At 40.7% G+C, this 27,578-nt stretch overlaps 1 protein-coding gene across 2 annotated transcripts in view; it reads left to right on the top strand.

Annotated features, from left to right (window-relative positions):
* The first annotated feature begins 4,064 nt into the window (after positions 1-4,064).
* Positions 4,065-27,578, top strand: part of TMEM47 (transmembrane protein 47) — a 30,855-nt gene continuing 7,341 nt past the window's right edge. Inside the window, exons 1-3 of one of the 2 annotated variants that reach the window (XM_088667795.1) lie at positions 4,065-4,927; positions 22,436-22,576; positions 26,904-27,046. In XM_088667795.1, coding sequence (XP_088523921.1) covers positions 4,702-4,927; positions 22,436-22,576; positions 26,904-27,031 — 495 coding nt within the window. In that variant the 5' untranslated portion in view covers positions 4,065-4,701 and the 3' untranslated portion in view covers positions 27,032-27,046. Of the gene's footprint in view, positions 4,928-22,435; positions 22,577-26,903; positions 27,047-27,578 lie in introns of those variants that run through there. The other variant, XM_035116568.3, reaches the window with a different exon arrangement.

The following is a 27,578-nucleotide window of genomic DNA, read 5'->3' as shown; positions in this document are numbered from 1 at the left end:
CTGGGCCCAAGAATATATTTTATCATTTTATAATTCCTTCCTCATTTTCTAATTATATTTTCATGTTGTAATTAATAATTATCATCAGGTGGAATGAATGCTAAGATTAGCCCAGCAGTCTGGTAGGCTTATGGATCAATGTCTTGTAACATACTAATTGAAATTTTACGAGACAGTAAATAAACCCATGCCCTTATTTTCTTTCTTTCAACCTTCAATTTTTAAGTAGCATTTTTTAATACCAGCTCACAGTATAAATGGCTGTTTTACCCCAAGACATTTCTAAAGTATTAGAAGACTGGAAGTCTAAACCAAATTTTAAATCCAGTGCATGATCCTCAAGCCCAATAGTTCAGAGTATTCAGAAATTGGTGAATTTGTCTTGGACCAAGGTGTTCTGTACTGAGAAACAATGTGGTTAAGTGTTTGCAGTGTAGAGATGAGCAGATATTTTCTTTTCCATTGCATTAATTTTCTGTAGGTTAACACTTATCCATATTCAAGCTCAATTTGCAGAACAGACAACACCATTTTTGAAGTGGTGCACACACGATTTGACAGAAACTCTGAATTATGTATCTCCAGCCCATTTATAGACAACCAATAGGCAAAGGAAAGAAGAAGAAGAAGAAGAAGAAGAAGAAGAAGAAGAAGAAGAAGAAGAAGAAGAAGAAAAGGAATATTTATACAATTGTAATTGCATGATTCAGATAACTTTAACTAGAATCTTTATGAACTGGAACATATATGCATTCACAGTCTTAAAAAAAAGAGAGAAACAGGTGGGGACAAAGTCAACTTTAAAGATGGCTAACATGAAAGCCTCTGGAGCTACCCATCTCAAATTTGGCAGGGTTGATCCCCTCTGTAGGGGCTACTATGACCCCAAATTTCATGTACCCACTTGAATATTGTTTGTGAGTCATTAAAGTGCCACAGGACCTTTGTCTGCTTTGGGTGCAACATAACATTTGCTACCTCCTTTGGAATTTACTTAACAGAACAGTTGTGGTGATAAAATAAAAACTCTACACACACTTTCATGAGCTCACCAGGGAAAGGGAAAGATACAGATGTGAGGAATGCAATTTCTTCTGCACGCTTTAGGAATGCGTGACAGTGCTTCATTGATGTGTCCCAAGGTAGTGGTGATGATCCTGTTGTCCTGGCCTTGAATAATCCAGGTCTGCCCGAATATATGGTACATGTCTAGGCAATGTGGTGCAGAATACATTCTTGTGATATATTACCATGGTGAAGAAAATATATTACCATGGTGCGGAAAACAGCTACAGCATGTTTGTGCCATAGAATGAATTGCATACTTCATTGCAAACCCTGACCCAGAAACATAATTTCGTGTCTCTTCTTTAGTTCTTTTGGGAAATAATTACATTTGAATCAAGACTAACAGCTGGAAACTGTTGGCTTCAAACGCATTCCTTCGCCTCTTGTTTTCTTCACTATTCTTTATGTTTGCTCTCATCCCCCCTGCCCAAAAGGATTCATTATTGACCTAGAAATAATGGTTCATTAGAACTGCAGCAGACTGACAAGCTTTTAAAATAATAAAAGAAGAAGAAACCACACAGCAGTGATCAAGTATGTTTTGGGAAAATTCTTTCACCTAACCCTAAATACAGAGTTTAGGACAAGACAAGCCTGAGCAGTTTGATTAGCAGACATTTCTTCTTTGCATGTGATCAGGGGTGTTCTGGAGGTCAAATCACACACTTAAAAGATGAGTTAGAATCCCTTATAAAAGGCTGCCTGGGCCATACATTCAAAGGAAGCAACCGTTTGCACAGTGAAGTGTTTATTGCTTACATGACATGAAACCTAGCATGCCTCTCAGCCAAGTTGGAATCACTCCCAAACAAGCACTGCAGATTTAATCATGCTCCTGAAAGTGTTTGGATTTGGGTTTTGTCTGAACAAATTGCTAGAGAAATGAATGCAGCCAAATTAAAAAGAGAAGTGGGTGGGGGAGAGAACAAGTGTGGGGGTGAACTGGAAAATGGATTGATTTCAAAACTGTGAAAATTGATTTAAGTCTACTAGGGATTCAGAGGCCTCTGGGGCATATTAAAAAAAAAGAAGGAGGAATGATGAAAAGGCACGACAAGCATAGCAAATGAGGATAGATTGATGGTGTCTAGAGTACAATGTATGTGGAACGAAGCTGTCTGGACTCTAGTGTGGAATAAGCAACTTTAAAAAAAAACTAGGGTGAATGAAATTGCCTGTGGTGGAATGATTCTCTTTAGATTTTTGAAAAGGAATGGCAATACAGAAGTGGGACCTGCAATAAAATAAAATAAAATAAAAGTTGCAGTGCAGAGTGCTCCTCTTTACTGTCCCAGTTAGTCATTCACCAACAAACCTCAGTTCTCTGTTCTCTTGCTAACTTATCAGTCAGTATTCCACAACCACTGAACATGCTCATGGGGGTCCCACCCCACTAAACATGTTTTGTTCTTCTGCAAACTGTGGCTTTCCGCAAGATGATGATGCTTCCCATATCAGTTACCAATGGCTACACAGGCAACATCACTCAGGCCTAAACATTAGAAACAGAGAAAAGGAGTGGTACCAAGAAAAAAACATTGCAGTGTGGAATGCTCCTGTTCATTGTTGCAACGTATCAGCTCTGCTCTCCCAAGATATTCTGGCCAATTCCATTCCATATGGCTTTCCATTTCTTCTCTCCAAGTCAAGTCAGCATTCCAAGGTTGCTGAGTATGCTCAGTGCTCATCGGGGTGCCTTTGGGGGTTCCTTTCCTTATGTCTCTCCACATAAATACTTTTTGGACTTCTACAAATCTTGGGCTTTCCCCAAGTGAACTGATACTTTCCTCTTTTTTCGAGGATGAGGTCATTTGGGATACATAAGCAACAAGACTCACTCCTATGCAGTGTAAATGAAAGGAAGGAAGATCTAGCTAGGAATAATGGTGGGATAACAGTCTACAGTGGAATATTCTTTGATATATTTCAAGTGAACTGTTAATTATAGAATTATTAGGGTGATGTCAGGCAAAGGCAAACTCAGCCCTCCAGATGTTTTGAGACTACAATTCCCATCATGCCTGACCACTGGTCCTGTTAGCTAGGGATCATGGGAGTTGTAGTCCCAAAACACCTGGAGGGCCGAGTTTGCCTATGCCTGGGTTATTGTTTTTATTCTGTGCTCTTCTTGTACCATTGCATTTAAAGATTGCTTATTTTCTGTGAATTGCTTTGGGAACCAACGTATTTGTGGGAAATGCTACATATAAATAAAATGACTGACTTTATTTGTTGAAAGACTTATCAAAACAGCATAAAATTATAGCATGAAGACTAGAAAGACAGAATCCCAATTAGAATTAATGTCATTATAATTCACTACTGTCACTTCAAATGAAATGCTTCCTGCCAATCTCTATGTAAATATCTGAGTGGATGTTTTATTTATTTATTTTACACCATTTCCTACTCCAGGGTGAAGTTATGGGTGTTTTCCTTGCTTTGAATTCACTGCTGCCAGTTACCCCTGCCATTCCAACGTTTCATTATTGATTGTATCATTTTTTATTAAGTTACTATCATTATTGTAGGGTGTTGGTTGGTCTCAAGACATTATTGAGACAATGCTGTGATTCTACCCTAAACACTGTCACGCGCCAGCCTAGTTATTATATTTTCATCCATAAATAAAAGCCCTCCAATCCAGGCATGGCAATTCAATTCATGGGCTTTGCTCCGCATTCATCCCACTGTAGCGAATGAGATGCCACTATCCCTCCACACAGTGCTCTATAGCACTCGTATTTGATATTTATTCAGCACTAAATAAAGGAAGCAGGGAGCAGGTTTCGAAGAGAGATTTGAGGAGCCAAGGGACCACGTCTCCATCGACCCATCACTCCAGAAATCCCTCCGCCGCCGGGCTGCTTTCAGGTTGCCAGTCCTCCGCTTTCTATTCGATTTGTTCTGGACCTTTGCAGCCCCCGCGGGGAGTTTGCGTCAAAAGCAAAGCAAGGGGCTCTGACTGGGGGACTAACAAGAGGCAGCTGAAGATGGCAGGTGGCCAAGAAGAACGGACACACATCCCTAGAAAACCTAAGTTTTAAAAAACTTTTCCCCACCCGTCTGAAAACCGTTTCTTGACACGGGCTAGAGCCCTAGGAGAAAACTCCAAAGAAGCTTGGAAGCGCTCGTCTTTCCTTAAAAGCCACTCGGACGCCACAAAGGCCGCAGAGAGCGAGCGACCCGCCCCAACCGCCGCCGCCTCCTCCTCTCGCCACAGGGCGAGGAATGCGCGGCGGAAGGGCAGGGGCGGGAAAAGGGGGGCGCGCCGGCCGCTGCCCGGGGCGGCCGAAAGCCTTTCCCGCCTTCTTCTTTCCCTGGAGGGAGCCCTGCGAGTGACGTGCGCGCGGCTCGACGCCGGCCGCTGTGCAGCTCCTCCCGCCCCTTCCCCAGACAGGGGGAGGGAAGAGGGGAGGAGTGGTGTGCTGCTGGGGAGAGCCGGGCTTCGCGAGCCCAGAAGTGGCGACTGGAGCGAGCTGCCGCCGCTGCCGCTGCCGCCGCCACCTCCTCCCCTTCCTCGTTCGTACCTGACCGGCAGGACAGCAGCAGCAGCAGCAGCGAGGTCCGCTCGGTCGCCTGGCTCGGGCGGCGGCGCTGCTAGCCGAGGAGCGCCTGGTTCTCCGCTCGCCCATGGCTTCCTCCGGCAGCGGCATGGAGGAGGTGCGCGTCTCGGTGCTGACCCCGCTCAAGCTGGTGGGGTTGGTGTGCATCTTCCTGGCGCTGTGTCTGGATCTGGGAGCCGTGCTGAGCCCGGCCTGGGTGACGGCCGACCACCAGTCTTACCTCTCCCTGTGGGAGTCCTGCGAGAAACTCAACAACCCGGAGACCTGGCGCTGCATAACTACCTTGAACAGCGGTGAGAGAGAAGGGGGGGGACCTGTCCGGCACCTTTTACCTGCCTTCTTCTTGACTTGAAATTTCCCCCCCGTCCCGCGCCTCTCCCTCTGACCCCACCCATTGCAGCAGCGCCCCCAACATCTATTCGGAGAGTGTCCTCCCTGCTCCCCCCTCCATCCCGCCCCTAGAATAGCATCTCCTTCCCTCATCCCCACCCGCATCTTACCCGCCACCCGCTCAGGTTAGCCTTTTCCTCCGCAGCCCCGGACTTCTCCTCTGCCCCCGCTTTGCCCCCCTTTCCTCTCCAGGATCCATCAGCGCCACCTCTTAGCAGAACACATTTTCTTATCCTTAACACTTATGCTTCCATAGCGGTAGCCTCGCGTTCTTAAAACGCCTCTTTTGTCCCATCATCCGGAGTCGGCAGTCCGTTTGTTACCCATGTAGGGCATTGTTCATTGCCCTCACATTGTCTCTTGCTGCCCACCTGGATCCAGCACAACCCGCCTCTCCATCCCTGACCACTTTTTTATCCCACCTGTCTTCACAGCACAGCACACTCATCCCTGCATCCTAATTTGAACCTACTCCTTTAAGCCAGTTTTTCCCTCCCACCTCATCTCAGATCCTCCCCAATAGTCTTTCTCACTGCCCAAATCTAAATGCCACATTCTGCTTTAGTTGTGATCAATCCATCATACGTGCCCTCAATGCCCTTCCTTCCCAGCACTCCATGAGCTGCAGTCTCAAGTCTGCCATTCCAAGTTCCAATCCTCTACCTTTCCCTCTTGCTTGTGCTGAATTTTATGCTATATGTCTGCTTGCTCATTTCCCCAGCTGTCCCTCCTCCTCATAGCCCCATGTAGACAGAGAAGCAATATGTTTAAATGATGCATCTGTGAAGCAGGCAGTTAAGTATTTACATCTACACACATACAGCATTATGCACTCCCTTTCTCTTGTCTTGGACGTCACAATACGGCAAGGGCTAGAAAAAAGGGATAGCTTTTTCAAAGCATTTGCATCACGGGATTCCCTGTTGTTATTTTTAATGAATTGGCGTGTTTTGTTCTTGAAAAGAGCCTCAGTCCTGCATGTTGTGGTGTGAAGGTGGTTGTGGATTATCTTCCTGCTGTTTTTAACTTCAGATCAGTATTTTACCCTATACATTACCCAGTTCCCAGTCCTCAAGCTGAAGCTGACATAAAAAGTTGTGGCTTTCAGTTCATTGAATCTGTAGCCAACATAAGAAGCAACACTCTCCTGTCACTGTATTCTGACACTTTCTCTTTTCTGTTCTTCCTGTGCTCTCCTCCTTCTCTGTCCCTGATGAGAACTTTCACTAGGCAACATATGCAGCTTTGTCTCTCAGCTCCCCCCCCCCAATGTATCTTGTTGGCCTTATTGGCATTTAGGCTGTTTCATTTTTTTCTTTCAGTAAGCAAAATAGTAACTCCCCCTAATGGAAAAATTGCCCCTTGAAATGAGCAAGATTGTTTCAAAATCATCCCTCCACCCCCATATCAAGTGGCTTGCTCAGTCTCAAAAATCCTTTTTGTGAGAGCTGCTTCTATTTTCCACTGTATCACAGCTGCTTCTATAATCTCTATTGGAAACATCTACAAGTTAAACTGTAGCCTTCACTTACTAAGCCCTAAATCTGGTTTTGAATCATGTATTACCCTTGTGTTTTACGTAATTGTGCAATAAGAGATTGGTTTCCTATTGGTTTGACTGCCTACTGTGTATTTTGCTACATGCCTTTGTTTCTTTGAAAATTCTTTAAAATGTTCTTGGAGATCTTTGCTTCAAAACTGCAGCAGAGGTCCTTTCTTTTATTTTGTACTTTTTATCACTCCATCAAGTAAGATTGGTGTTGGATGAGGTTTGCTGTCAATTTTGTCATGTAAAGTAAAGCATTTTTTTTTAAAAAAAGAATTGCTTCTTCGCGCTGTTACCAGGGAGTCTAAACAAACTTTGTAACAGAGCTGTATTTTTTAAAATCTCTTTTCCCCTCCCACCCCAACCCCTGAAATTTATGTAGGAATGTCAGCTTTGACTTGATGTGTCTCCTTAGCAACAGGAATCCTTTTGCCCCTTTCTCTGTCTTCTAAAATGATATCCCTTGATTGCATAAAGACTTTTCAGATGAATTGGGTGGAGGTGGGAAGTGGGGGACTAAGTTCCAGTTCAGCTGGGTTTACTTTATTTCCTTACTTTCAAAAGTATGAGGGATTAGAAAGGTTAGATACAGTAGTGCACAGATCAGCATTAGAGGACTGCTAAGCACACTCCAATTGCATCTGGCAGACATCTCCCTTTTTAGATTTTTCCTACAGGAGAAGTGTGAGTAAGGGGAATGGGTTGGATGTGAGCTGCAGGCTCGTCATTGCATTTTCAAACAATAAATGAATGGGAAGAGCAGGTATTTGTTGTTGTGTCTTCCTGAATGGCTTCCTGCTCCTTCAGGAAATTTCAAGGCTCTCCCATTCTATGAAGTCATAGACTAAGCTTTACTGATTTTTTTGTGTTTAAAATAGTTTTCCATGTTTTACAAGCTGCTGGGAATGAATACTGAGTCTATTTTAAGCAAGACCTTTCCTTTAATTGTATCTGGGTCTAGAGTCAAGCTTTGAAAGCTTTCCTGAAATATGAGAATGTGCACTGTTTACACAGACATGCATATGCACAAATGTTTGTCCTTTGATACAAACAAATCCTCTGCACAAGCTGGGAAAAGGCCCTCGTTGCATTGGGTGAATAATGGATTGGGGCCTAAGTCTATAGTGTGATTTGTTCTACATTCACAATAGCCCTTTGTTGCTAAGAACTTAGCCTTTTTTCTTCTGCATAAATCAAAATATCCCTATTCTGTCTATCCCCCTCATTGCAGGCAAGGCTTTTAAGGTGTGAAATAATTGGGATATACTAGAAATAAGCAGAAAGAGCTTCCTTTAGGAAGACTTTTTAATTATGACACCAGAGCAAAGAGCATTGTCACTGGAGATACAGAAGGAGCCAGAGGCACAAGGCATCTTCCCCCCACAGTCTTAAAACATTTGCTTCATTGTCCCTTGAAGGAGAGCACCTCAAGTGGCACAATCAAGGGCAGCCACACACCAGAGCCTGCTAAAGCATATCCAGGGTTTAATTAAAAACCTTTGTCTTAATTAGACTTTAGGTCCTGACTGCTCTCAGAGAGGGCACATTTGGTTGTATCTGCAGCAAGGAACATCCTCTGAGCAATTACCAGAAAGCAGTCTCTTTGTCCAGTTTTGCTAACGGCCAGCATATCCCTTGTTAACTATATAATGTGCTATATAGCTGTAAGACTAACTGAGCATCAACATGTTTCTGCCAACACTGCTAGTACTAAAGTGGGAGAGAGGGCTGTGTATATATTTTACATATTTCAGGAGGCATCCAGCCATATTAAATTTGCCTGATAATAAACTAGATGTGCAGTTGTCCCCCATCTGTGCAGATGATTTGATTAAAAAATGCATGTTTTGATCATGGCATTTTAAAATAAGTTGGTAGATTTCAGCTAAGATCCCAGACTCCCGGGCAGCCCTGTTGATTTCTCTGGAGCTACATGGAAGTAAAATTGTGAAGAGTCATAGCTTGGAAGTCTGACATGGTTGTTTTGATGTAGATTAGGCAATTTAAAATAGCAACATGGCTTATTCTTACATCAGAGCTACCGTATGTGTACGTGCATGCATACTGTATTTTCTTATGGCATTTAACGTGTGAAGAATGTAGCCCACATGTATGGCAGACTGCATTAGGTTTTCAGAGCCTTTGCTGTAGAATCGTATGATGTTCGACATACTATGTTGTTTATTGCAGATCAGGCATACTACCTTTGTAGTATTGGCAAAATTAAGTGGCACTTTGAGATACGGTCTTTCTAGAAAATGTGTCTATTTGCTTAAGCACATAGACACATGCATTTATACAAAAAAAGCCTTTGGGGAGCCCGAATCATCAAAAGTAATATTACACTGAGAAAAACATAAACAAACATTATAAAGCTTTCTTCTTTACAGGCTATTATTGTTCTCTCTGGTGAAACATGTATCATAATGTTTATACAGCAGCATTCAGATCTGTTCCTTATAACTTTTGGGAATCCATAGGACTAAATACTTACTAGTTTCATCTAGGATCTTTAAATGTATTGTTAAAAAATTGATGCAAATGAATTACTTCTTTATTTTCACATTGCATTTAGAATATTGGGGATTCAAAATTCAGCCCAATCGAATTGTTATTTTAAAAGATAAAGTTGAATTGATAGCTTCTGGGGTTTGTTCTTTGTTTTGGAGGGGGAAATGAGGTGAGATCTAGCTTTACTGAAATATTGCAATATCCCATTTTAAATCTATTATACACTAACTAACCTATGTTTTAACAGTCATAATTTGTGTGTCTGCTTATTTTGCATGAGAGCAGCTGTTCCAAGCAGAATTGACAGCTCAAAAGCAGCTTCCTCCTGGGAATATGTAGATCATGGCTTTAACTGAGTTGATAGTGATGGATATTTGCAAATAGTTCAGCAAGACTGATAGTCACAACACACTGTTCTTTCCTGCCTTCCTGGAAATGTTTTCTTAAAACTGAAAAATAATAGCTAAGCAGAATGGAAAAAGCAATTGTTAACATAAAAAGTTTTACATACTCCATGGCCAACAAGCTGTATAAAAGGCAAATTCATGTCTTACTCTGAAACATAACTAGAAGAAGGCTTTATTTTAAAGCTTTCCAGAATGTACCCTCTTTTCTCAAAGGAGTAATTGTGATATATTGCATAGGAATGCAAATCTTTACAACATCCTTGCATCTGTGGTGGAAAACCCCCCCCCCCCATTTTGAACTGTTTCTACAACTTCAAGATACTTCCTCTGCCTTTGCAATCCAGGAAGGCTAATCTACATAGTGTGGTGCTGATAACACCAAGGCTGCAGGTTCAATACCCTTAAGGGCCACCTGCATATTCCTGTATTACAGGGGTGGACTGGATGACCCTCATGGTCCCTTCAAACTCTACAATTCTACGATTCTCCTACCGGTAAATCTTTTCTTCTCTGGTGGCAAGGCATGCAGCAACTGGGGATGTCTAAATGGTTCTCACCTGCAGCCATACCACTAAATAGATAGTAGTTACTTTGAGGAATTGGATATAAAAGTGCAAAATAAGATTTTAAAAAGCAAACACATCAACATTTCTGACACCCCAATTTAGAAATCCTTATCCAGTTCAATGGATTCTATGTATAGTGGTACCTCTGGTTACAAACTTAATTCATTCCAGAGGTCTGTTCTTAAGCTGACATCGTTCTTATCCTGAGGCGCGCTTTTGCTTTTGGGGCTTCCCACTGTGCACACGTCTCTGGTGCGCAATTTCTGTTCACATCCTTGGCAAAGTTTGCAACCAAGAACAGCTACTTCTGGGTTAGCGGAGCTCGAACCTGAAGTGTTTTTAACCAGAAGCGTATTGTTTATTAATTTCTACAGATTTGTAGACTGCCCTTCATCACTTCAATACGATCTCAGAATGGTTTCCATCAATTCACATGCGTACACACACACACACACAGCAAAATAAAAAATAAAAACAAATGTTGAAAATGTTGAAAAAAATGCATTTAGCAAAATAGTAATGGGGTAACAGCATAAAGCATGAATAGTAATAGAGTAACTAGTGGTTTTTGGTTAGCTCCAAAAGCCCATGTTATCTTTACCAGCCAGCAGAAGTCCATAAGAGTCTTCATTATTTGGACTTCCAGAGGAGGGGACTTTCAAAGTCAGAGGCCACACCAGAGAAAGCCCTGTCATGCACCACCATGTGGTGGACCAAGCCCATTGAAGAGGCCACAAAAGCGCCCCCCCCCCTGATTAGCTACATAGCCCTAGACAGATGGCAAAGTCATGGACAAACATGGGCGGCTTTAAAAGAGGATTAGACAAATTCATGGAGGACAAAGCTATCAGCAGTTACTAGCCATGATTCTGTTCTTTGTCCACTGTCAGTCTATATATAGGATTGCACTTCTAGGAAAGTTTGCTCATTTGCCGTTAGCATTGTGTGCCAACACAATATCAGGAAAGACACACAGCCACCCATGTTTCTTTGATTATGACCTACATGTGAGTCTGCACATTATCACTTGGTCCTGTGAAGAGACACTAACACACACAGGAATGGGGCGTCAGGGAGCAGCTTCCACAACTGCCTCTTCGTGTTCTTGCACCTTAAGAAGCATGTGAGCAAAGGTTCCTGAGATGTCACCCAAATCAGGGGGGAAATACTGATGGAATATATGGTGAGTGGCATAGAAAAGGGAGGAAAAAGCAAACAGTGCAACAGACATATGTGCAAGTATTTTTCCAGCCCTATATGGAGATGCCAGAGATAGCCTTGGGCCTTCCTCTGAGTTAAAGCCCCTTTCTCTGTATCTCTCATAACTTTTCTAGATCTTTCTGGGAAGTTTGTGCTTGGACCATATCATGTATAAGCCAACTGTTGTGTTCGGTTTTGTTTTATTTTAAGTATGGAAGAAATCTTCAGTGAAGTGTATCCTAAACTAATTTATCTTGCCGTTACTGCTTTTGTATATTGCAGCATTTAAAATTTTAATGCCTGCTTCTCCTTTAAATATTTTTAATTGGGCTTCCGGAATTTAAAGGATGCTTTTACTGCTAGTGATAATATAAGTAGTCTAAATATTTTATGAGGTTTATATTTAGAATCAAGTGGACTGTAACCTTGACTCATACTCAGTTGCAAAAGATGAAGCGGTAGGATTCATATTCATAATCAAGTGGGAGGAGGGAGGTGCTATCTTATGCAATATTGACTTCTTCAGTCAATATAAGGCAGTGTTTTTTCCTAGAAAAATAGATGCTGGTACTTACCATGAAATTGTTATAATAAGTGCCACACTTTCTAACAACAGCAAGGTACCAGTACGCCATACCCTTGAAGTCCCCTGAAAAAAACCCACTGATATAAGGAATAGTAATTATTGGATCACTGTCAAAATGAGAAACAGTAACAGGTGGCATTCCACAAGAGCCCCTTCAGTTTAGTGCTGTCAACATATCATTATTGACTCTGATGAAGAAATGGAGAATATAGAAAGTTAGGACACAAACCAGCCAAAGTTAGCACTTTATACATTTCAGTGGAAAAGTGAGCCCACATGGCCAGCTCTCTTCCATTGGAATCAATGAGAATGACCACTTGCTGAACCGTTCTTCAAGTTTGCAGTGCTAGAGAACTAGAGACAACTGCAATGCTACAGAGCACAAGATAACAATATTTTATGGTAGAGAATTCTGTAGTTTAGCATTTTCTCACTACCCAGCTTCATTGGATGACCCCAAGTTCTAGCACTATGTGACAGAGAGAAAAGCATACCTTTGTCCACATTCTTCAACACCATGAATAATTTGTACACTTTTATCATATGTCCCCTTAATTAAATAAGAAGTTCCAAATGTTGCAACTGTTCGTCAAAAGGGGACTGCTCTCCAGCCTCCTGATAGTATCGATTGCTGTCCCCCTTCACTTTTTCTATTTCTACAATATTATTTTTAGGATGAGGTGACCAGAACAGTACATGGTATTTGAGGTGTGATCGTACCATAGATCTGTATAAAGGCATTACAATACAGGCAGTTTTATTTTTAATCCTTTCTTTAATGATCCCTAATATGGAATTAACCATTTTCACAGAAGTGTGTGTGCTTGGTCATCATTTTCACTGAGCTATCCTCCACAACTCCAAGATCCCTTTCCTAGTCAGTCACTGCCAGTTCAGATCCCATAAGTGTATTTTTTGTCCAGTTTATACTTCTATTAATGTGTTTTTGCTATGTTATTGTCCATTTACCCTGTTTGGATAAAACCTTTTGGTGCTCTTTCCAATCCCTTTTTGTTTTTACCCCTTGAATGATTCGATGTTGTCAGTAAACTCATCCACCTCACTGCTCACCCCTAACTAAAAGTCATTAATGAGCAAGTTCAAACCCAATATAGACCCTTGGGGAATCCAACTTATTATACCTTACCTTGTGAGAACTATCCATTTATTCCTTCTGTCTCCTTCCTGTTCTTTAATCCATTTCCAGTCTATAAGAGGACCTGTTCTCTTATCCCCATGGCTAAGTTTACTCATAAGTCTTTGGTGAGGGGCTTTGCCAAAAGTGTATGGCCAACTTATCCTGTAATTCTCTAGATTCAGCTCCCTAGCTTGTGAGGCCAGTGTGTGCAAAGATACATGCATTGTATCTATTGTACACAGTTCAAGTGCCACTTTGGTTATGATGCTTGGTTTGCCTGATGTCTAGTTATGACACTTGGAAATAAATAAAATGTTATTTAAGACAAGTAAAGAGCAGTTACTATGAAAATAGAAACAGAGTAACAAGAAAAAGAAGCAGCAAATCTAGGGGGGAGAGAAAGAGCTGGAGGGCAGACAAACACAACACATGAAATCAATGAGATAAAACTAAATAGCTGAAAGAGATCATGGAAGTTACTAAGGCATGAATAAAGTTGACACAAAATGCCTTCATTCAGTGGAATGATAGGAAAACTTGACTATGGAATTGATACTTCACACAGTTATAAGGGCCAAACTAGATGTGATAATAAATGTGGCTTTGCATTTAATATGCAGGGTTTTGGTTTTTAAAGCAAATCACATCTGCTGGGGACAAAAGTAATCATTAATGAGTTTGCATCAGACATGATATTTACGTTGTTGCTAATGCAGTGTTTTCTTCCCAAATACCCAATTCGGAGGAGATGTTTTCCTCAGGCCACATCACTGGCAGAAAGGCAGGAGCAACAAAGTGTGATAGCCAAGACAGCTGATGAAGAATAGAATTGAGGGGTTTAGGTATAGCTACAGTGATCCACACCTTCAGTATTCTTACTGGCTGAGTCTGGGGAAAGATGCTGGGCTTTGGCTATCAAAGAAAGTAGGTGTTGCTTAAAGTTGGCTCCCAAAAGTGAAAGTGACTTTCACTCCACACATTATTATGAACACCTAAGGCAGCAGTGAAAATAATGCATGCTGTGTCGCTTGAAGTTTCCAAACTTTTATATAATGGTTTGGGTTTTCTTGATTTGTTCCTTCTATACTGTATTATAGGAGAAACACAGTGTCCCACGCCACTTTCTGAGAACAAAGAGTGGCTCAGATTTTAGGGTATTTACATAGTACAGTTGTGTGCTTTTACTTTGGGTATATTAAATGGTTTAATTGTCAGCCTTCTCTTAAATGACAGTTATCTAGTTACTTTCAGCTTTCTGTCTAAGGAGGTGATTGGTAGAGGGCAGTAACAAAGAGGTGCAGAAGGAGACATTACTATTATTGTTTCATTTTATACCCCCTTTCTCCTAAAGGAGCCCAGGGTGGTATATGACTGCTGTGGAAAGTGGAGGTTTCTATTGTCTGTGTAGAAGTGCACAAAGAAGTAAGAAACAACAGCATGAATGTTTAAATTCTGATAATACTCTGATACAGAAGTAGAGTGTGGGGTGAAAGGTAGGATATTGTGATATTTTGCTTAGATTAAACTGATTTGTTGCGGAAGCTCAATATAGAATGAAGGTTTGTTGAATGCACTCTAGCAGCTTACCTGTGGTTTGTTTACTGCCATCATAATGGGAAGTCATGTACTGTTTGCTTACAAACCTTGGCTATTCTAACTGTGACTTAACATTGCATGTGAATCCAGCATCCTTCCTTAAACACAAACTACTCCACCTCAAACTCACACCAATGTACAAAGGCACAAGGCAAGAGCAGCTGGAAAACAAGTCAAAATTTGGAGAAGCAATCCATGAATGTCTGAGGGACCAACTAATGGTTAACTTGAATTAGTGTTTTGTGTGATCCAGGCCTTTTTATTTTACACTTGGACAATCTAATCTTACAAAACAAGACACCACAATGGGGAACCACTGAGGTTGTTATAGCCACCAACATCACTATGAATACTCTTTTATCCTGAAAAGGAGAGAATGGGCAACTGTTGTGCTGACATGAGGTGGATATAGTGGCATGAGAAAGGGAAAGAAGGTCTGAAATTGTGGTGCAAGGGGATGAAATATTTCCTTTCTTCCTACCCCCCAAATACTGACCTTTCTCAGGAAATTTGATTACAAGCATGATAATAAATTTGTTGTACATCATGTGAAAAATTCTTTTATTTTTACTGTTCTACTTTAAGTTGTTGTCATTCAGTCTCTGAAGATGGTGATACTATTTTATACCTGTTATGATCTCATTCAGGAGGATTGCAGGCAATGTTAAGGTGTTGCAATAAAACCCTTTTGCACGGGAACATTTCTTCGGTGGTGGCATAGCTGCCAAGTTATCCCTTTTTAAAGGGATTTTCCCTTATGCTGAATAGGCTTCCTCGCAAGAAAAGGGAAAACTTGGCAGCTATGGGTGGTGGTGGTGAATTATTTTCGAGGATACCACAGTATTTTCTGAGCCTGCCTTTATTCAGACTATCCTGGCTACACTTCTGAATCCTAACTGGAAAAATAATGATTGTTCATTGACACTGTCACAAAAAAAGATACTTTCTCCGCTCCAAATTTATCCCATGTAAGTGAAGTGCACAATGGGAAAACAGATATTGCATAAAATAAAGCAGGAGTGAGAAAACTGTGGCCTTCCATAAGACTATAAGAAGAGCCTGCTGGATCTGACTATTGGTCCATCTAGTCCAGCATCCCGTTCCCATAATGGCTGACCAGATGGCCTATGGGAAACCCACAAGCATAACAGCACTCTTCCCTCCTGTGGTTTCCAGCAATTGGTATTCAGAAGCATACAGCCTCTGGCAGTAAAGGTAGGACTTGTAGCTAGTGACAACCGTATCCTCCGTGATTTGTCTAATCCTCTTTTAAAACCATTCAAGTTGATGGCCATCACAATCCAGATGTTGTTGGCCTCTAACTCCCATCACTCCAACCTTTGGCCATGCTAGTTCTCCATTTCTCGGCTTAAAGCATTTGTGGCTATCCAAAAGAATTAACTGGGTTTGCATCAGTTTTTTTTGAAATAGTTGCTGTAGATTATCATGTCTTATTTTCAGTTCCATACAGGAAAAAAATTTTTTTTCTCATTCTAGGAAAGAACTGAAGCATCATAAGTACACTTTCATTGAACTTATGTTTATTGGTGTTATTATACTTTAGATTCAACCACTTAGTGGGAAAATGTATTTACCCAAGAAATCATCTTCTGCAGAAACATAGACGATCAATAGAAATAGTTCTAAAATTTATATTTTGGTCTGGTGCTAAAGCAGCATTATATTTTAAATTTCAAAGGTTTGTATACCCTAGTGCAGGGACATCCAACTCCCAATAGACTGCGATCTACTCACGGTATTTAAAAAACTGGCAGTGATCTACCCATTGTCCTTGGGTGGACCAAAATTGTTGAGCTTTTTTTAGGTAGCCAAATTTGTAGAGCTTTTTCTGTAAAGCAAAAGTTGTTGAGGGTTTTTTTTGGGGGGGGAGGAGATCACTGAGGGGTCAGAGATCAGAGATCTACCAGGATCTACCAAGAATGCCCCGTGATCTGCCAGTAGATCGTGATCTACCTGCTGGACATGCCTGCTCTGGTGTGCTGGAAAGTCTGACAAGTGATGTAATAACTATTATGTTCAACTGTGAAAATCCCACTGGGTAGCGATGTACAGAATCAGGCTGTGACTGCATTTTAAAACAGATAAAACCTATGTAAGACATTGCCCCCTTTTTAAAATCAGCAAAATATTTTCTTCACATAACCAGCAGAGATATTTTTTTTAAGTCACTGGCAACGGAATCCTATGCATATCTAATTTCCCATTGGGTTCAGTGGGGTTTACTGACAGGTCAGGATTTTAGTCTAAATACAAATTTCCTGGATGATCTTGCCATATGTTGGTGTTTGGGTAAACTATTTCCCTGTACAAAAACTAAGGGGAAAAGTCATCTTAGAAAAGTCCCTTCATATGTTAAACACAATGTCTCTCCCCCAACTAAAGGGGCAGTAGGCCCTTGCAGCAGTACCTGCGCTTTAGGGTCGGATTGCTCCCTGTCTGAGAAGTGAAAGCCTATATATGTAACGATCCAAACATGTAGACACGAAGTGGGGAACTTAATGTGGTCTGTGGGCCAGAACCTTATCTTTCCTATCCCCTGTGGCTTGACAGGTGGCTGTGTTTGCCCAACTATCCATCATAATGATGTCCCATAATAACCTGTTTATGTCTGCATCAGTGATCAGCTGGTTGTTGTGGCACTCTGTGCAAGTCCCTTTAGCCCAGAAGCATCTTCACCTGCTCCACACTTTACATTATATATGATACCATGTATAGGGCAGGTGGGCACAGTTTGGTCAAGGCAGATTCATGGGCCAACTGGGGTTGGCTAATTAGACCCATTGGTCAGAATTTTCCATTTAATGTGTGGGTATCAGGGACAAAGCCCAAGGAGCTGTACAACCTTGGGGTTGTGAACAACACAGACTTGCTGCCCTGTTAATCACATGGGCCTTTTCACAAAAGGGTCATAGTGTCTTAGACTAAGGAATGGCCATCTGAGCAAGTCCTTTATGTACACAGCTTCTAAACATTAGTGGCTTCAATCTGCTTCATAGCACAAAGGCAGATTTAAATATTTCTTGCATTGGGATTGCCTACATGTTTAAAGAGTTGTCAGTGACAGCAATGATAATCTGTATTTCTGAAGTTTGGAACAAGTTCTTGTAAATATTTGTAAAGCATACAGTTTGCTTTGTAGGGCTCTGATGCTTCAGTGTGGTCAAAATGTAGATATTAAAACCACTTGTTCTGAAATTTTGAAACTGTACCAGGGATTGTAAACTCACTGTGTATGGATGTAACAAACTCCTGTCTAATCTGCTTTAACATAATGAAGTGTGTGTTACTGAGTTACTGCTGAACTCGTGGGAAGACTGTTGGCTTCACCACAAACTCCCATTATATTGCAAGGCCACCCTTCAGCCCAGTTTAAGAAGCTTATCAGATGTACAGTTAGTTGTGATATTATTGGATAATGAAACAAATGGAACAAGAGTCTATTGCTATACATTCAATACTTAACTTTCATCCGATAACCTACATAACTTTGTGCTAAAAATATATTGGTGACAAATACAGAGAATTCTGTGCTTATGACTTGTTGAAATCAATAGGACAAATTGGTTGTGACTAATTTAGGTCCCATTAATAATTGGATCATAATTTCTTTGGATTTGTGTAAAAATGAATTAGTTCTACCTTTTTAATTCATGTATCTTACATGGCTGTTGTGAGTATAAATGATAATAGCAGTTGCAGAGCAATTCCTGTTAGGAATCACCGCGGTGCATTGTACATGCCTTTGAAGACTTCTCAGAAGGTTCAGTTGGTGCAAAACAGTTGTTAGAGAGCAGACTTGAAACTGGGTACTGTATTTGGAACAGATCTTGCCAGTCTTAAATAACAGAATTGGCTCCTAGGCTACTTCAAGGCACCATTCAGATTTCTGGTTCTTACATTTAAAGGCTACAAGGACTGTCTTGTGCCAGGACACTGAAATCTTTTCACGAGACTCTCCTTTGAGTGCATCTGCCATGAGAGATGAAGCACATAGTGACCTAGAACCAAGACCTTTTTAAGTTTTAGAGATTTCTCCCCAGATAGACTTTCCTCGTGTCAAGTTTGATGTCATTTCAGAGTCAGGTATAACATTTTTCTTTGCTCAGGCATTTTCCATATTGTAGTTTTCTGTTGCAATTCAACAGAGCTGTCACTAACCTATTTCAAAAGCTGTTTTATAGTCTGCAGTTTTAATGTGGTTTTATTGTATTTTTAAATCTTTAGTTATCTACTCTAAGGTTCCCTAGCTGAAGAACAGGGGGGAGGGGATAAAAAAATAAAAGAAAGTTAATTGTGACATAAACTAGATCTGTTCTATCTGAGCCACAATCCAAATACCTTCCATAGTTAGGAGTGGTATGCATGATACATTCTTGTGTATTAACTCACTGCACTGCCACAAAACTACAAAAAAAAGAGTCTGTAGGTTCACATAGGGACACAGTGTGAAGATAGTTTAAATCAGCTGCCGCAGGAAAAGTGGCCTGCATGCAGTGACCTTACTCAGTATACATTTCATATACAGTGCATTCCTCTGCTATTGTAGACCTATTTTGCCATTCAGTTATGAGGCAGGAGAGCAGGGTCATTTTCACTAAATGCACCCCTACTACCATTATGACTCAGGCAGGCCCCTCCCCAATGCTACCTGGAGACTGGGGACAATGTGTTGTTTCCAACACTGTCCATGAAGGTTAGGAGTACAGTGATTTGACTGAGGACTTTTCTTCCAAGCAGGTGTGAAAAAGTCCATTTCATTCAATGGGATACTAGGGAATTGACTCTTAAACAAAGGTATGGTGATTAATCATTTATCCGTTAACTGGCTATCACCAATTCACCATATGTCCCTCCTACCATGATATCATTCAGTAAGCTTTTTTTTCTTTTTCTTTTGAGTGGCGGAGTTGGGGGATCTATATCTGTTTATGTAAGACCATCACATGTCAAAGGTAATGGCTTGTATCCATGTATTAACAGTGTGTTATAGATATAATGTATTAGGTAATTTTCTCCATTCCAGTTGTAATAAAAATTGACCACAATGAATGTATCATTATGCAATTATCCACACTTCCATTACAGCTTTGCATATAGAATTACGTTAAATCTTATGCATGACTTGCTTTCATACCTTTTAGAGGCTCTTGCCCAGGGCCTCCCAAATCCTAAGGTGAATACAGACTAAGCCCCCACGGTTTGAGGTCACAAGAGACACCCTACTTGCTTTTGGTTATGCTGCCCTGCTGCAGACTTCCTCCCAAACATTTGGATAGTGTTGGGAAGTGGCTGGTGCAGGGTGCCTCATGTGATGTAAATCATACCTAACTTGAGCATCCAAATAGGACTTGTTTGAACCAAAGAAAGCTTTTGTTGAATTCTCTCATAAGCCTTCAATTACTTACATCTCTCCGTTTAACAGTACAGTACTGTTCTGTTCTGGTGTGTTGAGTGTTTTGGTTGGGGGGGGGGAAGGTTGCATAAAACATTCAACTACCTGGCGTTCTCTTTCTAAAGTAAAATAAATATTATACACATGTGTGACAGAATTTGCTCTTGAATTTGAGAGCAGCTCTACCCTTGCCTAAGCTCTTGCTACATTTCATTAGCTTGAAGAGCCTTTAGAACTCTTGCATTAAGAAATTCTAAATTAGCTAGGGGATTTTAATTCACCACACTCATTAAACTGACTTTGAAAATCTCAGCCCAAGATTATTTGGTGTATTGTGTTTAACCTGATTTTGTGCCATCAATTATATAACATAATGCCCTATTTCTTTTGCCGAGAAGTCCTGTTTTAAAATTAATACAACTGTGGGATTGGAGACCATGCAAACTAAGTTCCCAAAGTTATATATATAAAAAACTTTTGTCTACAAAAAGCACAAAATCCTGCAGTCTAATTTCTTGCAAATTATTGTTATTACCCAGGCTCACCAAATACATTTTTCTGTGTGAGGCAAAGAAGCCAGTGGTGTCCCTTCCTAAGTCAACTTAGGAAGAAAACCCCCCACACTTAAAGAATGAAATAAAATTACTGTATAAAGCATGTCCAAGGTGGTCTGAGGACTTCCCTGACTTTTCTTTATTTATTTTGAAAACCATTTAGAAAGTGGTCTTCCTGCACTCATTGAACACATTTCACTAAAAAGCTACTGGAAGACGTAGTGTGGTATGACAGAGTACCCCTTCCTGGGTAGTTAACAAGAGAAAAAGATGACTGCCCCCAATGTACATATGGAGGCAGCCATCTCTCTCTCTCTCTCTCTCTCTCTCTCTCTCTCTCTCTCTCTCTCTCTCTCTCTCTCTCTCTCTCTGTGTGTGTGTGTGTGTGTGTTTGCATAGAATCATGAAGTTAGAAGGAATCCTGAGGGCCATTTAGTTCAGCCTCTAGTACAAGAATCTCACCTGAGTAAGATCATTGACCTATCTAGTGCAGTATTGTTACTGCTGACAGATCTCCAAGAGTTCTGACGGCTGTAGATCTCCAAGAGTTCAAACAAGGGACTTTTCCATCTTGACCTGGAGAATGTGGGAGCTTTTGCATGGAAAGCATGTGCTCTGCCACTGAGCTACAGCCCTTCCCACCACCAGGATCCAACTGTGGGGCCTGTAAGAATGGATTCAGTTCCCCTGTGCTCCTATTTTCTTGCAAAATAGCTGACTAATTAGATTTTATATTATAAATAGCCTCCACACACTGTTGAACTGTGTTCTGAATACCTGTTTTAAGATTAGCCGTCGGGGCTCTTCTTTGCATTCCACTGTTAGAGACTCATTTGGTGGTGAAACAAGATGGATTCTTCTCTGTGGGATGCCCTCTGCTTGCACGTCTTCTGACATGGTTGCCATTTTGTTGCCAAGTGGAGTAGTTCCTGTTTTTAGGTTTTTAATGAGTATCCGTTTTAGCCTTCTCCTCTGTTTAGCTGACTTGAACTTTGCTTGCTTGTGTTTTTTTAAGTTGTATCCTGCCCTGTATTTGTACCAATGAATAACAGGCTATAAATCTTCAAAATAAATATAAATTGTAGCCTGGACAGGTTTCTCTGAAACAATAGAATTGTTTTGAATCAGAAGTATCATTTGTTTTGGTGTATTCGTGTTTCACCCATCATTCAAATGCACCTTAGGATTATTGAGCCATTAATAGCTCTAGCTAACTAACTGTTGAAATTCAAGTGTGTTCATAGGCGCCAGCTCCCTGGGGCCCTGGGTGCCCAGGCACCCACAAAATTCCACAGGAGCCAGGCACACAAAAGATTTGGTGTCAGGGCCATGCATGCTGCATGGCACCCACAGCCCTGGGCACCCATGGTCACAAGGCCAAGCTGGTGCTCCTGAGTGTGTTAATTTGCAAATAGCCCTCTGATGATTTTACTATGAGTTTTTCCATTCTAATTTAGTCATACCAAGTTTTATTGAGCTCCTCACTATTGTAAACCTTTTATAACTAAAACTACAGTTCTATCACACTTCCCTGGGAGAAAATATGCATACGACTGTGCTGCAAGTTAAGGGGAATCCCATTAACTACTATAGGAAAGGGGTGAAGAGATAAATGGTCAATATTATAAGCACCCGATATCTGCATTGCACAGAATCTTGCAGTTTTTCCTTTAGTACCTAAAATAGAATACAAACAGACAGCATCTTAAATCTGACTAAGAGTACTGTCCCGAAAATCTATTTTTAAAAGTCTGAATGAAATTGTATTTTCTGTTATGAATAAAACCTTTTTGTGTTTACTGGAGTCTTGGTTTGTCTTTGCATTTTACATAGACATCCTTTTTATATGAGTTACTATCTAGTTTCAATTATTTGTGTTTCTTTCTCTCTGCAGACTGGCAGATCGCTACACTTTCTATGCTCTTGGGTGGTGCCGCCATAATTCTTATAGCTTTCTTGGTTGGATTAATTTCTATCTGTGTGGGATCCCGGAGGCGGTTCTACAGACCAGTTGCTGTCATGCTGTTTGCAGCAGGTAAATCAAACAGATTGGTTCTCTGGAGCATGCTAGAATTTCCTAGCTGTAGTTTTACGTTTGTGCAGAAAAGAGTGACTCATTGTGCCTTGAAAGCCAATAATCAGATCATTGCCCAAGGATATTTCAGAAGTTCTTGATTATACAGCATGATCAACCTTTGCTTACATGACAAGGAATCTCTAGCACCCATGGCCAAGTCATTCACAGCTCGGCATTCATGTGCAGTAATTGATTCCTTAACTCAACCTGTCTTGCATTCTGGAGCGCTATCATGCTATTTTTTAAAACGATCCCTTATTTCTCATTTGAAAATTCAAGAATATCAAGTGATCTGGGGGTTCTTTACATAGACTGGGCTTTTTCAAATTGTTCCATTCCCTGATATGTAAAAATAGTCGGAGATTGACGTGATTTAAGGATTATTATCAGAGTGTCAGTTCATTCTTATCAAATTCTTCCATTCAGTTGGGTACATACCTTTGTGGTGAAAATCTGTCGCAAACCAAGTTGAACATGTGGAGATTTGTAATCATAGCTGCACTTATTTACAGTACTTTTGAATATGGAGACGACTGCTCATTCCCCATGTTTGCGCTGCAATTCATCGTAGGCTCTCTCTACTGAATAATAATAATAATAATAATAATAATAATAATAATAATAATATTTGTACCCTGCCCATCTGGCTGGGTTTCCCCAGCCACTCTGGGCCTTTACCCCCTTATTATTACCTGTATTTTAAAATATATCTTTTTTATTGTTTTAATTCTATTAGTGTTCAACTGCTTTTTAAATTACTATCTTTTCTGTTTTTACTTTTTCTATTTTATCTGTAAGCCACCTTGAGTCCTGGTCAGGGGGAAATTATTAATAACAATAATCTACAGTATGAAGAATCCATGAACAGGATTGTATTGAACTGTCAACTGTTCAACAACCCACAGTCCAGCTACTTGAGCAAATGAACTCTATGTGCTGTTATATGACAGAGGTGCACTACTCTTACAAGAAGTCTATTGGTAGTAATCATCACTGTCCACATTCCAGGCCTTTGTAAGGACAGAGCTATTAACAGTGCAAATTATGTATGTTTAAGTGATAATAAATCCCACTATGTTTAATGAAAAAGTTACAGCCTGTATGCAGCAACTTTTGATGGTGTTGATGGTTTTCTTTCTTTCTTTCTTTCTTTCTTTCTTTCTTTCTTTCTTTCTTTCTTTCTTTCTTTCTTTCTTTCAGCTTAATGCTATTCTTTTCAAATATTTGATTGTAAAAGTCCCTTAAGTACTTAGTCTCAAAACCATCTGTATGAAAATAAATAGGATTAAACTGAAAGGTGTTTATATCTTCCCCATGCTTCACAGGAAGAATCAATTTCATTGTGTCAGATTTACTTTTTGTAACAGCCATCACATTGTAAAGCCTTTATTTTATTTTGCAAAGCTTCAAAGGAAAGAATTTGTGCTTGGAAATACTTTTAAGATAGACCCACATAAACAGATCAGCCCAAAGCATAATGCAGTGCATACTATCTGCATTGAAATCACCACTTGGTATGCACTTCAGTGTCCTTTGGGTTAGCCAGTACAGTTTTTTCTCCCTGAAGTTTTCCAGGCACAGCACCCCTCCATTCTGTCAATCATATCTGTGCTGGAACTGAAACAGTAAGCCTGTATGATATCCCATAATGGAGAGAATGACAAGGCCATCTTCTCTGCTAGATGGATTTTAAAAATCCATTTACAAGGAGGTGGAAAGATAGGTCCTTAGTATTTCAAGAATTGAAATAGTGATAAGGGGAAGTATCCTACTGCCCCCTGCTGTTTCTATTATTTTAGTTAAACCACTGTAGTTTAGCAGAGGGCACCTGAGTTTAGGCTACCAGAATTCTATATCTCAATTAGTTGTCAAATAAATTTGCAAAATAGATTCATGAAATATATTGTTTTTATCTAGCATAATTGATGCAGTGCTGGCAACAGAATGGTTTACTAAAATGAGTTTTAAATTGCTTATTTTTTTTTTAAAAAAAATATGTCTTCTAGGCTTCCTTTTTCTATTTTTTTTCCTAGCCACTTCTAGTTGTTGCCTTCTGTGTAATTCCACAACAATATGGAAGCCACTAGATCTCAGCCTAGATGAACAAATTATATTCAATTTAAAACACATGGGCCAGATTCAACTGATTAGCTGTGCTTGCAATAGCCAGCACAAGGAGTCCCACTTATGCACCAGGGCTTCCTCCTCTCACCCCCAAACTCCCTGCTCCCCATCAGCTCTGGGGGGGTTGGGAGAACCCCTAGGGCAGCAGAAGGCAGGGGGAAATAAGGTTCTGCTTGGCAATAAGAAATGTTTGTGCTCCTATTGTTGCAATGCCAACTTCTCTCTGCCCCCAGCATGCCAGTACAGCACATTTGAGAACACAAGATCCCCATACAATCGAAATAGCACTTTAAACATGCTATAAAACTTAAACCACACTCAAATAAAACAGCAAAAGAACATACACATAAATTAACAATTTGGTGGAGTGAAGATGTTCCAAAAAAGGATACAATGAAAGACAACTGACAAAGGACATTTCTCCACTACAGAGTCCTGCTTTAGTTGCCCAAGTATGGATCATATAGCAGATCTATAGCAGATTCTAATGGACTCATTAGAAGATCTTGGTGTTTGTTTGGGAATTATGGGGCAAGGCAGTCAAAATTTGTTTGGAATGACATGAAAGAAGGCATTTGCTGGGATAGACATGAAAGAAGGCATTTGCTGGGATAGCCAGTGCTCAGATCATTTAAACCAGTGGCTTGAGTTGAGTCCAGAAACTAACTGGTGATTCATGAAGATGTGTCAAATGATGTGTAAAACAATCGCACCAGCCTGTGCCTAACAATAGGCATTCTATACCAATTGAACCAAGTTTTGATTATTGATTGATTGATTATATATTAAGTACTATAACAATTATATATAATTGTTTACTTTGGCTATATATATGCAGCATACAAAAAAGCAGCAACTGACAACTCAAAGAAAATGTTTTAAAATAAAGGTGTTACATTATTAAAAAGTTACTAATATATATACACAGTATCAATTCATTTTGCTACTCACACACACACACACACACACACACACACACTCAGCCTCCAGGTTCTCACCCCAGGGTCCAACAAACTCTCAGCTCACAGTTATCTTGACTGTTTCGATCAGCAGAATTGGCACTACTACAGGTGCCACTTAATACCCATTCTGCCTTTGCAAGAACTCTGCAGTTGTTCAGCAACCACCCACTCAAGTATCAAGTATTGTATGCCTGCCTATAATTGGCAAGAGCTGCAGGATCCAAAGACAGGGACTATTCCACTGTTCCTTTCAAGTCAACAGGGGTCCAAATCCAGACCAAGGCTGCTAACCTTTCATGGCTATCTGTTACAAGCCAAGAAGAGAAAGGATAAAGCGGGCATGGATTCTGTGGGACGGATGTTGCGAGGAGGGGGAGAGGCAATTTGCTCCAATGTTTAAAGGAGGAGGGTGGCTCCTTCTTTGCAAAAAGAAAAAGAAAAGAAAAAAGTCCTGAGATATTCATACAGGAGCACAGGGGTTGTCTTAAATCCTGCACAAATCCACTCTCTCTTTGAACTCTCTAATGTCAGGGGTTAAAGGGGAGGTAGGGAGATTTGCAAAGCCATCCAAGGGATTTTGACAGGTGGGCAGCCCTGCCCATCTATTGAATTTGACCTGTGAGGCCAAACCTGATAAGGATCTGGCCTGTGGAGCCAAAGAGATCCCCCACCCCTCAGAGGCAGAGAGCGGGGCGAGCCGCCCATAGGGGTGGGGCGCACCGCGGGGCCTCTGAAGTCTGCCTGCCTCCTTCCACTCAGCTGCCTGGTGGGGGGAGACAGCGGGCGGACCGTTTGGGCAGTGTGGAACCTGCGCGCGCCCAAGCCACCATATCTCTCCCAGGAGAGATGTGTGGCTCGGGCATGCTGCAGGCCCTGCAGTGAGTGCTGCCCAGCATTTTGTCACCCCCCCCCCTCAGTGGTGACATCCAGGGCGGACCACACTCCTTGCACCCCCTTCCCAAGCCCCTGCCACCTCTGCATTACAGGGTTAAAGAGGGCTTCCTGGTATAATCTAATGCATACTTCTTATTAGCTACCTAGTTGTACCTGTTACCCTTGCCATAGGATCTAATTCATAATTGTAACCATAGTCATGTCAGCTGACATTTGTCATCCACATCCAGAACCAATGCTCTGCTTATGGCATCTCATTGCTACTTGTGCAGGTACATAGACTTTGTTTAACTTTTGTCTTTCAGACAGTTACATAGACCTGATAAAATTTCGACCGCACAACTTTGCTTTGGTAATAATCAGTGACGTCAAGGCTATTTCTTACTGGGTACTTACTGTTCAAAACAAATATTTGAATGTTACAAATTATTAGGAAGCTTTATTGCACTGTGTGGAAGGTAGGAATATGGCTATGTCAGGAATGTAAGGTATTAATTGTAGGTTATATGTATTTTAAATGTGCAATTCCAAATGAATTCTGTTGTAATTAGCTGATAAATGATATTCTTTATTACATTGAGTCATATAATTATAAATGAGCTTTCCTAAATTATCTATCTTCATCATCCCCTACTTTATTTTTCCCACTCTTTTATGATCTATTTATAGAAGCCATTAGCTTAGTCACCTGTGTTCTTCTGTTATCTGCAGAAAAGGGAAAAGGATAATTGATATGGCTTATTCTTCAGAACCCTGAAATATCAGGCCATTGCCCTGTACCAGAAATATATGTCTATATACATAGGATTATATTTAGATTGCCATATTCTCTGTGGGCTAAATATAGTACGTTGCAGTAGTCTAATCTGAAGGTTACCAGAGCATGGACTCAATAAATTTTAGATTAAATATATTTTACATGGCCTGCACATTCCACCAGGGATGCTGTGCAAGGTTTATTGAAACAAATGCGGTTTTAT

This window comes from Zootoca vivipara, chromosome 4 (assembly GCF_965207765.1).
Source record: "Zootoca vivipara chromosome 4, rZooViv2.hap1.1, whole genome shotgun sequence".
Lineage (NCBI taxonomy): Eukaryota > Metazoa > Chordata > Lepidosauria > Squamata > Lacertidae > Zootoca > Zootoca vivipara.
This window is presented reverse-complemented; position numbering and strand designations above follow the sequence as displayed.